The 14,557-nt window shown below is 39.7% G+C and overlaps 1 protein-coding gene across 6 annotated transcripts in view; it reads left to right on the top strand.

The window, feature by feature from the left end:
* The window catches only part of LOC149786893 (tyrosine--tRNA ligase, cytoplasmic-like), a 94,815-nt gene that overhangs the window by 39,735 nt on the left and 40,523 nt on the right, over positions 1-14,557 (top strand). For all 6 annotated transcript variants that reach the window (XM_089977423.1, XM_089977424.1, XM_089977421.1 and 3 more), the window contains 3 exons: positions 976-1,158; positions 10,006-10,091; positions 13,554-13,686. In XM_089977423.1, coding sequence (XP_089833549.1) covers positions 976-1,158; positions 10,006-10,091; positions 13,554-13,686 — 402 coding nt within the window. The remainder of the gene's footprint in view (positions 1-975; positions 1,159-10,005; positions 10,092-13,553; positions 13,687-14,557) is intronic.

Consider the following 14,557-nt stretch of genomic DNA (forward strand, 5'->3'; position numbering starts at 1 on the left):
ATCTTAATGTTCATCCAGATTGAAATGGTGTTTATTCCATGTTGTCAGTAACGATGATACTTGTCTTTATTATTTTCTCATAATAAAATGTTGACTGATTCACAATAAGTCAAGCATCTAATATAACAGATTAATTATATGGTACCTGCATGTCTTAATTTTTTTCTTAATTCACAAAATGACTTTGTGAAATGAAGAAGAATGTATCATCTTTGTTTCTCTCATTACTTCTGAGTAGTGTGACTCAGACATTGACCTTTGGTTTATGAAGGCATTTTCTAAAATTAAATCTTTATTCAGCAGTTCATATTTTTTAATATTCCTTCAAGAGTTGACATCTTTGGCACTCATTACACAAAATAAGCTATAAATAATGGGATGCTCCTACCGTAGTTGCCTAGTTGCCCCTATAGCCCTCCCGGTTGCCCTTCCTACCTCTGCCCCCCCACCTCCAAATCCGTAAAAACTCTACTTAAATCTGTGCTATGTTATATTAATTTTATATTATTATGTTTTATTTATTATGGAATATTTATATGGGTGTAAGCTTATTTGTTGTTTATTTTTAAAAAGACGTAATGTTGTTGTTGTTGTGGGGTTTAACGCCATTTTTCAGCACACGATAGGCCATACATGGCAGCTAGTATTAATGGTGGAGGAAGAACCCGGGAAAACCTCGGAAAGAACCACCAACCCACGAGAAACTACTGGCAAGCTTTCTCACTTACATTGGCTGAATTTGAGACTCGAACCTGCATGGACAGAGGTGAGATGGCAGTGATCCGTAACGGAGAGCGCTTTAGACCACTCGGCCACTTGGGGCCCCAGAAAGACATAATAAATATTGTGATCAAAAGTGTGTTCTTTGGTTGAAAAAAGCAAGTCCAGAATAGCATCTTACTTTCATCCAATGTGGTCTTGACAATTCAACCCAGCAGACCATCAGCATTTTCACTGTTTTGATCTTTATTGCAGTTCCTGGCCTGACAGGATCCAAAATGAGTTCCTCAGATGAAGAGTCAAAAATTGACCTGCTAGACTCTCCAGCACAGCTAAAAAAGAAACTGAAGAAGGCCTTCTGTGAACCTGGCAATATCAAGGAAAATGGAATTCTCTCCTTCTGCAAACATGTTCTTTTTCCTCTTTCAGTCACACATGGTAAGATTACTAATGGGGGCAAGAAAACATTGTATTCAAAATGTTTGTGTGTCAACAACCAAATCATGAACACGCTCATTTTGAAAAATGCTAATATTGACTGATTTTATTGTTAACTTCAATTGTTGTTCAATGTTAGTATTGCAGTCGTAGTTGAATTAAATTTTAAATACTGTGTTTTCGGACACATGTTTTCAGACACTGTATGCTTTTGGTGAAAATATTTAAATGACTGGCAATTGGTAATTTTAGATACTGTGTTTTCAGACAATGTTTAGTAAAGGTCTGTTTCATTTTCTAATAAAGCTGCAGTGTTTCAGTAATTTAACAGAGACGAGGTTGCTTCATTCAGTGAGCAATAAATATTTAATGTGGTGATGAACTTCCATGAACTAAAATAATTTTAAATCCTTAGTTGTCATGAACGATTCCCTGACATTTCATGTAAATTTTCATTTGTAAGGGATCTATTTTAGGACACATGATTGCAGGTTCATACAAATTTTTTAAAATATAGCACTGAAAAATCAACCAAATGCATGAAAATATCTAATTGTATTTTCAAGCCCTACCTTTATTTCTTTGTTAAATCCTTTGTATCAGTTCTCATTTAAAAAAAAATCTCAGTATGGAGATTAAATATATGTATGATAGTGAATGCACAAAAATGTCAGAAACATTTCATAAGATGTATTGTATCATGTTGTATTCCCCCTCCCTGTCCAGAACTAATAAACATAGAGTTTTCATGCCAAGAATTTATTACAATTGGATACTTGGTTTAACTCTCTACTTGGGAGACAGACATTATGGTTATCCAGACTTGCATAAAAACTTGCAAACATTACAGTGATATGTTTCAGAGCAAAATATTGTCTAAACTTAATGCATTTACTACCAAAAGCATCACACTTGTGTATCGATTGTTCACGTAAATTCAGAGTTTTATAGGATATATTCTAGAATGCATGATTGCAGAATTTACACAAATTCCTTAAACTAAATCATGCCAAAAAAACAACAGCAGCCAAATGTGTGAAAATCGTGCATCATTAACATTGTTTCTTTTTACTAGCTTTATTCAGTGAACAAAAATGTGATTACAAATGAATCCATTTTTAGCAGGTATGAAAATCAGAACTTTCATTAAAGACAATGAAACACATTATTATCTCTATTTTACTTAGAAAGTATGATCTCCCACTTAATCTCATTAAATAATACATCGAGTCAATATGGATTAGTAAATTCAAAGGAATTGTGCCACAAAAACTAATTATTTTTCATCATATGCCATGGGTTAAGCATAGTTTTTGTTCCACATCCAGTCAATCTCTTTGCTTTATAAACAACAATAGTAGATGTTAACAATTGCTTATGGGTGCTAAATTTTTGGAACATTGAGCCTGCTTTTAAGAAAATGCAGGTGGCTAATTATTAAAGATGATTACCTTTAATTTAAAGCACCCATGTAAAAAAAATCCCACAGTTATGTTATTAACCATTATATCCTAGTCACCTTGAAATTGCCAACATGCATTAAAACAGTCGATGATGACTCAGTTGTTTCAAGTTGACAGGCTCTGCTCATTTCAAAGTTGCCCATGGCTAGGTTTAGAAAAAACAAAAAGGAAAGAAAGAACCACAATGAATAGGCTACGTTGACATAACAATTTCAGTGTATATATCACACTGACTCAATACAGTTTATTGTTTCATGTTTATAATTTACCCTTCCTGGGCAAACATACAAACACAAGCCCTTAAGGATCCTCTCTTGTGAAAAGTAACAGTCGTACACATATTTTTAATCTTGATACCGAAATGCATGCATTTTTTTGGCCATAAATAGCTTCAGAATTAGAATTCCAAAATCATGATACCGAAATGCATGTATTTTTTTTGGCCATAAGTACCTTCAGAATGAGAATTCCAAAATCATTTTATTTGGTTTTTAATTTTTTATTTACACAGGTTTAATTTGTGTGCATTTATAAGGTAGATTTTAATTATTGCCGATTAGCAGAGAGTTAAGCAGTGGATTGAGTGATTATTAATATACAGGTTCTCTTAGAAAATAAAATTGTTATTTTGATACATGTTTGGCCACATTCTGGTGGACAGACATAGAGAAAATAAAAAATTTAAATCATTACATATAAGTGTTTTAATTCATGGTTGCACATTGTCATAGGAGCTACCAATAATTTTTAATTCCAGGGCTACCATTAGCTTTCTCCTTCAAAATACATTCCCTGATCACATTAACGTCAGGGATATAAGCCTGCTACCTCTCGAATCCAGCCCTACTAAAAGATGAAAATTCGTCTTTTCTGTCTATCTCATATAGACCAAAGGGCAATAACTCTTGCCTCTTACCTCCCCTTGCCACCGCCAGGTGTCACTAGTTTTTAAGCTTCACTTGTACTGATAACACGTACATTATACCTCCAAACAATCCAAGCCATCTTAGCGTTAAATTGGACCATCCAAAGTTAAATTTGGATTTATTGCATTGGACAATCATTCTTCTACAGGTTGTATACATTATTTTAACAATTTTTTCAAAATTGAGTGACTTTGTCACCCTTTCGGATTTCGTCTACTGAAGACCATGTTACACACGCTATTGCTGAACTCGTGTTGTCAGTTAAGAGTTAACGCGACACTGACTAATTTCGCTTACTCCGTTAGTACTGGTTGTGGTATTAGCAAATTAATAACATGCTGAATTGCTAATTTGTGCTTTGTTTTCTTTTCTTGTGTCGTTTCAGTAGAAATGTCAACCAAATGCATGAAATGCAAAAAGTGCAAAGCAAAAGAAGACAACCATGACTCTTGTATTGTATGTACCAAGTGTACATCATCTATACCATGCAGCATGTGTAATACTTGGACAGAGCAAATGTGGGCTGATGTAGTCCAGAAGGCAGCAAAAGGGAGGGATAGACAAAACAAGTCAAAGAAAGATAGCATTGATGTCTTCAGTATACATCCAAAGACAGCCTCCATTGCGAGTCTTGTGGGGGACGTTGGGGTCCCCCTCCACCTAAAGTTCGTCGTTTGCAACCATCAGCTACAGTAACATCAGCGGCAATGGAGGAAAATAATGTTGACAGGGTACAACAGTCCACCTTTGAATAGATGTGTCGTTTGGTCCAGGAAACGACGATGCAGCTGTTGACATCAGGCCAGATATTACCCTTATTTCCCTCGCTCACTTCCACAGCTTTTTCTGACTCTTTGGGGGAATGTTCCCCCAATTTTAGGCTGCCCAGTGGGTGTAAGTGCCCCCGCATGTCCGAGCATGGCCTTCTGTAAGTCAGGATGCATGGGGTTTTTACCGGATCCATCGGATCCATTTCATTATACAACCTCTACGTCACCGGCCGTCCAGCTGTCCCAGCATGGGGACCCTATTGCTAAAACGGTCTGACCAAATATGATTTACGGGGATCTTAGTGATAAATCCGTCCATCAAGCTGTACTGCCGGCAACATACCAATACTATGGCGGAGATTTTAGTGAGAAATCTGTCCGTCCAGCCAGGCCATTTGAGCAGCCGGTACCGGTGATAGCAGGACCGTCGCCAACATTCAGGCCGACCACAAGCCAGACAAACCAGCCGGCAGGGCCAGCCATCCATAAGTTCATGGCTTATCCACAAGGGAGAGTTAGTGACAGTGTCAAGGATGACGGAATCGCATCATCTATGCCACCTGGTATGCTCTATCCAGAAATGCAAACTATTCCAGAACACGACTCTGCACACAGTGAGGGTGACGAAACTCCTGCAAATCAGCCGTACACAGATCCAACCATGGAACGGACTGAGTTTGGCTTCAAGGCGGCAGTGGAAGAAATTTATAGGGTGTTGGCAACTTCAGAATGCCCTCCACCTCCTACCGCCACTCAAGACTATAAAGTTAAGGCGTATGTAGATCTTGACCGGGAGAAAGAGATGCCATCCTTCCGGCTCCTAACCCAGTCTGCAAAAATAAAGGAGATCAATGATCGTCTATCAGGACGAATAGGTGATCCGGGGAATGCTAAGGCGTTCTTTTCAGAAAGCCAAGTACCAGCGACGTTCTCTTGTCACTGGTACAAAACTCATTCAGATGCCTTCAGTATGGATCTTCCGGCCCTGGACAAAAGTATGGCAGCAGTTCACATGTCCACTCCACTGTTTTACAAAGTGGACAAAAATGTGTTCCATGTCACGTCAAAGCTAGTCCGGAACATAGTCGCTACGTCTTCAATGTTAGGCTTGGCTTCATTAGCCATTTTCCGACTCGCAGAAAAATCCGACAATGACCATGCTTGGGAAGCGACGGCCCAGATTGCTAGAGTTATTAACAGGGCAGCTCACCATTCCATGGCTAATGCGTTGACTGCTTCTGCCAACTTAGACCTGATACGACGTGACGCATGTCTGCGGTCCACGTCGCTCAAGTCCCATCATACTCTGGCTTTACGGATGACTCCATTTGGGTCGTCTTTACTCTTTGGAGGAAAAATTGAAGAAGTTCGGAAGCAGGCAGCTCAGGAACTGCCCCTCCAACTTGCCACCCAACCCTTGCAGGCGTTTAGAAAAAATCAGCCCCTGCCGCAGCGGAGGGATGATTGGCGGACCAGGGACAAGGGATCCTTACAATCAAATGTGCAGTATAGATCCCAACCCAATGCCAGGAGACAACAGTCTAATCAAGCTAGGAGGCAACCATACAGAGGCAGTAAGAAACAAAGTTTCTCCATCTTCAAGCCTCCTAACTCTAAAAGTTGACATACCCTCCCCACCACCCGCGGACAGCCTACCTGTGGGTGGCCATGTCCTGCAATTTCAGGACCACTGGACCACCTTTTTGCCTCAGAACGATTGGGTGATCCAGGTCGTTTCGGAGGGGCTTCGGATTTCATTTATCCAACCCCCTCCCCTGTTCTCCTCTCCCCTCTTCCCGGACATACCGTCCGATCGGGAGAAGGATACCTTTCTACAACAGGATATACAGTTGCTCTTAGAAAAATGGGCAGTGGAGATTGTGAAAAAACTGCAATCGCCGGGGTTTTATTCCAGGCTGTTTCTTATCCAGAAGGCAAACGGCAAGTTGAGGCCGATCATCGACCTGAATCGCCTCAACCAATACATTTTGCCACCGAAATTCAAGATGGAAATTGCGAGATCAATACGTATTTCCATCCGGCTTGACGAGTATGCTGTCAGTCTAGATATGACCGACGCATATTTTCATGTCCCTATCCACCCCGCGTCACGGAAATTTCTCCCATTCGCTTACCGCAATGCAGTTTATCAGTTCCAGGTCCTACCCTTTGGCCTCAACATCAGCCCTTGGGCTTTTACCAACGTTATGGATTGCGTCGTCACCCTGTTCCGCTCGACTTCATCTACAGGGACGGCAGTGTACTTGGACGACATCCTCCAGAAACATATGGTAAGTTCTATTCTGCTCAAAGGCAGAAACGATCTTTTAGCACTTTTAGATCATCTAGGCTTTCTCGTCAACTGGAAGAAGTCCGACCTCCGTCCATCCCAGCGTTTTGTCCATCTGGGTATGGAGTTTCTCACCGATCTGAATCTGGTACGGCTTCCTCGCGCTCACATAATCCGGATCGTCGAACTCGTCAAGTCCATTTCCAACTGGACGTGGATTTCAGCGAGAGAATTCTTGCAACTCCTCGGATTATTCAATGCGGCAGCGGAGTTGATCCCACTTGGCCGTCTTTTTATGCGTCCCTTACAGATGACGTTACTGGCACAATGGCACCCCTTTTCAAGTCCCCTCAATCAAACAATAATGATCACGCCCGAGATACGATCATTCCTGTGTCAGTGGCACAACCCTGGTTGGCTTTCCACAGGGATTCCTCTAGAGATGCCCCAAGCGGAGATAATAGTATGTACCGACGCCAGTACCTACAGTTGGGGTGCCCACCTGTTGCCGGACTTCGCTACAGTCATTGGCACGTGGGAGCCAGGGGAGAGGCCTCTCCACATCAACCTTTTAGAAATGAGGGCTGTCATCAATGCCTTTCATTTCTGGAAGGATCAACTCTCAGGAAAAACTGTCCTCATTATGTCAGACAACTCTGTGGTGGTGACTTACCTCCTCAAACAAGGGGGCACCAAATCACCAGACCTGTGCATTCTGATCTGGCAGTTTCTGCGTTGGTGTGACAACCTCCACATCAACGTACAAATCAGACACATTCCCGGCAGACTCAATGTCTTGGCCGACACTCTATCCAGGAAAGGTCAAGTCATTCACACGGAATGGTCACTCCATCAATCAGTCTTTCTTTGGATTTGCACACTTTGGGGGTGTCCGATGATTGATCTTTTTGCCCACCTTCGTCTCTCCGGTTCCAGACCCAGAGGCTTGGGCCGTGGATGCTCTGTCAATCAGCTGGGAGGGGTTGTGGGCATTCGCCTACCCTCCCACAGTTTTGGTACCGAAAATAATCCAGAGGTTAAGGGGTCAGAACTGTCGGATGATTCTGATTGCCCCTCTCAGATGGAACAAGTCCTGGGTCACCGATCTACACGATCTAGCAATAGATCTACCCAGGAAGATTCCAACCAGCCCAAATCTTCTCAAACAACCGCGGTCACGGGTGTTCCACCCCTGCCCAGTCCGTCTTCTTCTTCACACTTGGCTCTTGTACGGACAGCCTTGCGAGACAAACAATTTAAACCTTCGATTGTGGAGAGAATCTCAAGAGCAAGAAGGCCCTCCACTCTGAAGGCTTACGAGGGAAAGTGGCGTGTTTTCAGGGACTGGTGCCATATCAGTAACATCGTTCCTTTGAGTGTCTCAATCCCTCAACTGGCCGACTTTTTTCTCTGGCTTATCGAGGAGAAACAGTTGGCCCCAATTACTATCAAAGGCTACCGCTCCATGATATCAAACACATTCCGCCATCATGGTAGTTGTGATATTGGGCATAACAAAGATCTATCAGATCTTTTAGCCAATTTTGATTTCAATCGACCAAAATCCCTCACCCTGTTTCCAAAATGGAATCTGTCCTGGGTTTTAACATGGCTCAATTCAGACAAATTTGAACCTTTAGCCCACACTTCGTTAAAGCTACTATCATACAAAACATGTTTCTTGATAGCCTTAGCTTCAGCATGCAGGGTGAGTGAGTTACATGCCCTTTCCAGTGACCCGGACTTTCTTCAGTTCAGATCAGATGGTTCAGTGGTCCTCCTGATACAACCATGCTTTGTAGCCAAAAATAGGTTACCATCCATTGGCAATCAAAGAATCGTCATTCGCTCGCTCTCTTCCATAGATAAGTCAAGAGCAACAGCCATGCAAGATCCTGTTCGTGCACTCAAGCACTATTTAAAACGCACAGAGGCGTGTCGGGACACTCGTAAGCGCCTCTTTCTTCCGGTCAAAGCTGGTAAACGGGATATCACCCTTCAAGCCCTTGCTTCATGGCTGAAGTGGGTTATACGCCCAGCATACTCTGAGGTCTCACAAGATCAGAGTCGCCTCATGAAGATTACAGCTCATGAGATTAGAGCAATCTTGGCAAGCCTTGCATTCGATTGCAATGTTTCGATCCGAGATATAAAAGAAGCTGTTGGCTGGCATGCAGTCAACCTTCTCCAGTTTTTATCTCAGAGATTTGGCTTCGCAGAGGCAAACCTTGAATCTGGTAGGTCCGGTGTCGGCAGCCCAGATGACCACCAGACCCATTCAAAACAATCAGCACAGCCTATCAGCTTTGCTGGATTCGCCAGTGAAATTTCTTCGGTAAGAAGATTTCAATAACTATCTTCTTAACCGTATATAGGAGTCACATATCACGGGACCCTAGGCTGTGTTGCTGATGAAATTAGGAGAACGGGTTATCATTCAAATGGGGAATCCAGCCATCATTCCCTAGAAGGTACCCGGGGTGGAGGTAGGATGCTCAGCATTCCCTCCTCCTATTACCTATTCTCCTAACATTAATGTGATCGGGGAACGTATTTGAAGGAGAAAGCAAGTTTTTAGTAAATTATGTTTCTCCAAGAATACTTACCCGATCACATTACTTAAAAACCCTCCCAACCACCCTGCTATGCGAGCATCCTTGTATAATATATATCGCTCAGCTTAAAAAACTAGTGACACCTGGCAGTGGCAAGGGGAGGTAAGGGGCAAGAGTTATTGCCCTTTGGTCTGTATGAGATAGACAGAAAAGACGAATTTTCGTCTTTTAGTAGGGCTGGATTCAAGAGGTAGCAGCCATATATCCCTAATGTTAATGTGATTGGGTAAATATTCTCAAAGAAACATAATTTACTAAAAATTTGCTTTTTCATTCCAGGGCTACCAGTAACTTTTTCATTAATGGGGGAGGGGTGCATATTAGTATACCATGGTTTGTTTTTGGATACCAAGTTAAAGAATTTGATATGTATTCAGATGACAAATAATAATTATTCTTGCCATCTGAAAACATTGCAGAAATTATGGTACCCAGCATTATAAAATGCACATTTTTTTTACACGTACGGTGGCTTTTAACTTCATTTGAGTGTAATCTCCTAACCAAATCACTTATAAAGAAATTTTGCAGATGGGGTTGAAGTTTAGAATATTTTTTAAAAATTCTCCAAGTTTATTCTCTTTATTTACAAAAAAGATTCATGTTTATAAGAAATTGGTTTATAACCATATACATGTTATATGCAAACACATCCCAGCACTAGAAACTGAATTTTGCAAAATGCAAACAATAAAAGCTTTTCAGCTAGTATTATTATTATCAAATTTGTACCATTGTATATATTTTTGTTTAATTGTAAATTTATTGCATATCTTTTTACAGAATTTGTGGTGGAAAGAATACCTGAAAATGGTGGTACTGTCACATACAAAAATATTGAGGAGCTGGAACAGGCATTTGAGAATGAGGTAGAGACAAGCCAGCAAGTTGTATTAAATAAGGCCATTTTATAAATGTGATTTTTGGTCACTATAAAAATATTTTATTTTGTTAAATAATGCTGACCTGTAGCTGATAATGCTGATATCACATAGAGATATGAGAACCGTTTAGTAATCATCCTTTTAGTCCATCTCTCATTCTGTTCATATCTCTTGCAACACTCTGCAACACTTAGGTGAATGATAGGTGAATTGCCTATTACACTTAGATGTATCTTTCAAATGTTTCATTTTTTCAGGTTTAAATTTGATGTGGTTTTTCCCCTTTATTCTGGCCCTTGAAACTAGCATATTATTAGTCACCATTTTCATCATAAACATTAACAGCATGTTGAAATGTCTATATCATTATGTGTTGACAACTTTTTGATTTGCTTTAGCTTGTAGAGTATGTATCATATTGAATGTTGGCTACAGGAAAGCTTGTAGAGTATGTATCATATTGAATGTTGGCTACAGGAAAGCTTGTAGAGTATGTATCATATTGAATGTTGGCTACAGGAAAGCTTGCATAATAATAAATGGACAGTAGAAAATGGATTCAAATTTTAGAAATCTAAAACTGTATATACTTCTGATTACCTAAAATTCATGATGACCTGGAACTCTAACTTGACAGTTACCTTATCCCAGTTGTCTTCAGACCAAATGTTTAGGGCTATTTTTAAAAACATAAACAAACCTTCCTTTTTGCATATTAGATACATCTGTGACACGTGTAAAAAAGAGTCCCAGCTTTAATGTTAGTCATGGCAGGACTTTGCCAAGGAGCATTTAGAACTTCGTCGTCAGAATCTTCTGTGTTGAGGCTAACAAACCTTTGCTTTATCTCAAATTAAATTGGATTTTCAATATACTACCAAGCTAGCTTCGAAACGATCAAATCATAAATGTTATGATATCTTCTTTAGGCCCAAATATGCAACATTGTATGCTTAGAAGACAATTTTATTTCCACCTTTGGTGTATGAATTTGTTCTCACTTGGAAGCAGTGCAGATTAATCCTGCAGATAGTGAAACATTCTATAGTCCCATTGACCACCTAGTTTATAAAGTCTTTCAAAACCCTCAGTTGTAAATTTGTAAAATCAGAGCCTCTTGTCATGACTGTATATCTCTGTGTACCAACAGTTCAAAAGATAGAGATGAGGTTGGAACTGCCATTGCAACACCCTATCCATGAAACCTTGATGGGTGGTTGAGTGGTCTTACCATCTAGCCATTAAAGGTCACTGACATTTTGCCTCTGTCCACATGGATTGAAGTCTCAGCTAGGTCAGCATGGGTATGTGAGAAAACTTGTCATTAGCTTCCAGTGGGTCAATGGTTCTTTCAGGGACTTGCCTGGTTCTTCCTCCACCAAATACACTGGCTGTGATGCACATCCCATCATGTGCTGAAAAAATGTCATCAAAACCTATCATGTGATGTCTGGTGCCTAGTAACAAAAGAATTCATTAATATATAAGGTAGCATTTAAATTTGTCATTCTCGTGCCTGGTTGGGTCTATACTCCTACATGAAATTCCAGAAATATTCATGCCTTAGTTTTCATGTTTGACATGTATCCAATTCCAAATATTTGAAATAAGACATTTTATCAGTAGGGTATGTTCTCGTACAACTTCTGATTAGTGGACACTCCTGTTATATCCAGATGATAAGTATAGAGTTTTTTTCCATATAGTGATGTATCACCCATTCACTCAGTGTCAGATATTCAACATCTTTGACAAGTACAGTAAGTTATTGATGGCCCAACAGTTACTCAAATACTCTGCATCATTTGAATGACGTGCACAGTACCGATGTAAAACAATCTCACGTCTGCAACCCTCAAAAAAATTTAACTGAAAATTCAACGCAATGATTTCAGTGTTTTTCTTGTTGTTCCACTGACTTTGATATTTCCTTGTTTTCATTTCTAGGCATGTCTGAACTGTTAAATCAATTATTTTGGAATATAAACTTGAAGAAATATTGACCCATTAGGGATATAGCAAACTGCATTGTTTTACAATAATACATTTAAGCCCAAATACTGGTTTAAAATGCAAGCATAATTTGCCAGCTCATTGGTTGACTGTCCAGATTTATGGCAACAAAGTGTTAAAATATGCCACTGAAATGTTGATTTGGTTGTATTGTCTTGATAAAACTAAGTAGTTTTTCACCTTTCTCAATGTTTTTGAAAGTGCTGTTTAAGGAAGATAATACCAGTAGTTTTGCTGTAAACAGCTTAACCACTATTCTTTCTCAATAGCATCTGCGGAATGTTTCATTAAATACAGACTACAGTTCAAACTATTCTCCAAAGATGGTACATGCCAGAGTTCTCTTCCTGTAATATTTTGTTTTTATGGGTTTTGGTGGCACTTTTAACACATTATAGACTTTATCATGCCAAGGAAACAGGAGCTAAGTGCCTTTTGAAAGGACACACCAAGGCAGCTGACATATCCTGGCCTGGGTTTTGTGCTAAGGACACACCAAGGCAACTGACATATACTGGCCTGGGTTTTGTGCTGAACCTTTGATCCTAGGATTGTGAGTCTATTGCTCCACGAACTGAGTTATGACAGATTCCAGTTAACTTTTAAGCTCATCAGCTCTATCACTGAAGCACTAAAATCAGTATTGCTTTCAATCAGACCGCTCTGATGGACTAATGGTTAGAGCATCCGCCTCAGATGCTGGATGTGGTGGTTTGAACCCCAGCCAAGTCATACCAAAGACTTATAAAAATGGTACTAACAGCTGCCTCACTTAGCATTAAGAGATTGGTGTTAGGCCTGGTCGGCCTGGAAGTTAGGATAATGTGACTGGGTGGGACATCATGCTACATGTCTTCTGCAGCATGATGCCCCAGTGCTACACATCACTATAAACTGCTGAAAAATTGTTAAAGCTATGTTAAAAATCCAAATCACACACATACATTCAAAGCAAGCATCTGCATGACAGAGTGAGAGTGAGACCGTTGTGTGTGAAACTCACAAGTTTGATGTTGTGATGAACTTGGAGGTACAATAAAGCAGTGGGATATTTTTGTCGGTCTGAAATCCAGGGAAGATGGTCCAGTTATTGACAAAGATATGCAAGATGGATTTTGATCTTTATTTAGACTAATTCATGTAAACTAATTTGTATAGAAAAGATGTGGAGGTGTCTGCTAATTAGAGGAACAGTGAGGCTTGAAATAGTCAACATGCATACTTCTTTGCAAGTTTAATCATAGTTGTTGATGACATATCAGCTATCAGTGTTAGTATATCAATTTGTGGACAGATGGCTAAAATTACAGTTTGGACTTACTGATAGACATCCATAGGTTAAACAGATCTGTGTAAAACTCAATTTTCATCAGTTTTTTAATCTTCATAAACAAGACCATCATTCTTTTAGCGACAATTATGTCTCTCTTGTAGAAGCTTCACCCAGGTGACCTGAAGGCTGCAGTAGAGATGCACCTCAACCGACTGCTGGACCCCATTAGAAAGGAGTTTCAGACACCAGAGATGCAGAAACTTGTGGCTCAGGCCTATCCAGTGGAAAAGAAAAGTAAGGGATCATTACCAGGATCTTTAAAAAAATCTAATCAACCAACCCAAACCCATCCACCCCCAGCCCTAAAAGTTCTCTGAAGTTTTACAAACCTAATAATATTTTTAATGTGGATATAAATTTTGAGCTCACCTGGCAGTAATGCCAAGTTCGCTTATAGTATGGCCCTCTGTCTGTTATCATGTGCCTATGAATAATTGCTTGTAACCAATCTGGAGACCCTACTTTTGATCTGATTTTGATAAAATTGTGATGGTGGATTTATAACATTATATGAGACAGACTCAAGAATGAGTGAAATCCATGTATATTAACAAAGTGATCTTGCATCTGAATTGCTAAACTTATTATCATTCTGAAGTCCATATTTATAGTAAATTTTGGTCAGACTTGTAATCATGTATGATCAAGAGCTTGGATGATCAAGAGCTTGGATGAGTTTGATCAATGGTGTTCTGTCTGAGCTTGTTACAAACAATAAATCTCCATTTGTTTGTAGGCAGAAATCAGATTTTTGCTGAGCAGGTCACTTATGATATTGTTGTAAATTTTAGGCAGTAAGATGAATTAGAGGGAGTTGATATATAATGAGTATTGTCATACTTATTTGTGATTAAAACCAACACTAGTGTGGACCAAATTAACAAAATGTAACATGATTTTTTTATTATTGTGTGATAGATTCAGAACAATCAAAATGAAATTGGCCAGAATAATTGTGTTTATTTTCAGTCTGGTCATTTGATCAGGTTATAGTCCCAAATCAGTCAGTATAATAGATTGTTGCATGTATGTAGTGTCATCTGACATAGTGTTTGCTAATGGCACTAAGAAGTTGATTGTAACTTGGTTATGTGATAGACCAGAA

This window comes from Sinohyriopsis cumingii, chromosome 12 (genome assembly GCF_028554795.1).
Source record: "Sinohyriopsis cumingii isolate HCF-2022 chromosome 12, ASM2855479v2, whole genome shotgun sequence".
Taxonomy (NCBI): Eukaryota; Metazoa; Mollusca; class Bivalvia; order Unionida; family Unionidae; genus Sinohyriopsis; species Sinohyriopsis cumingii.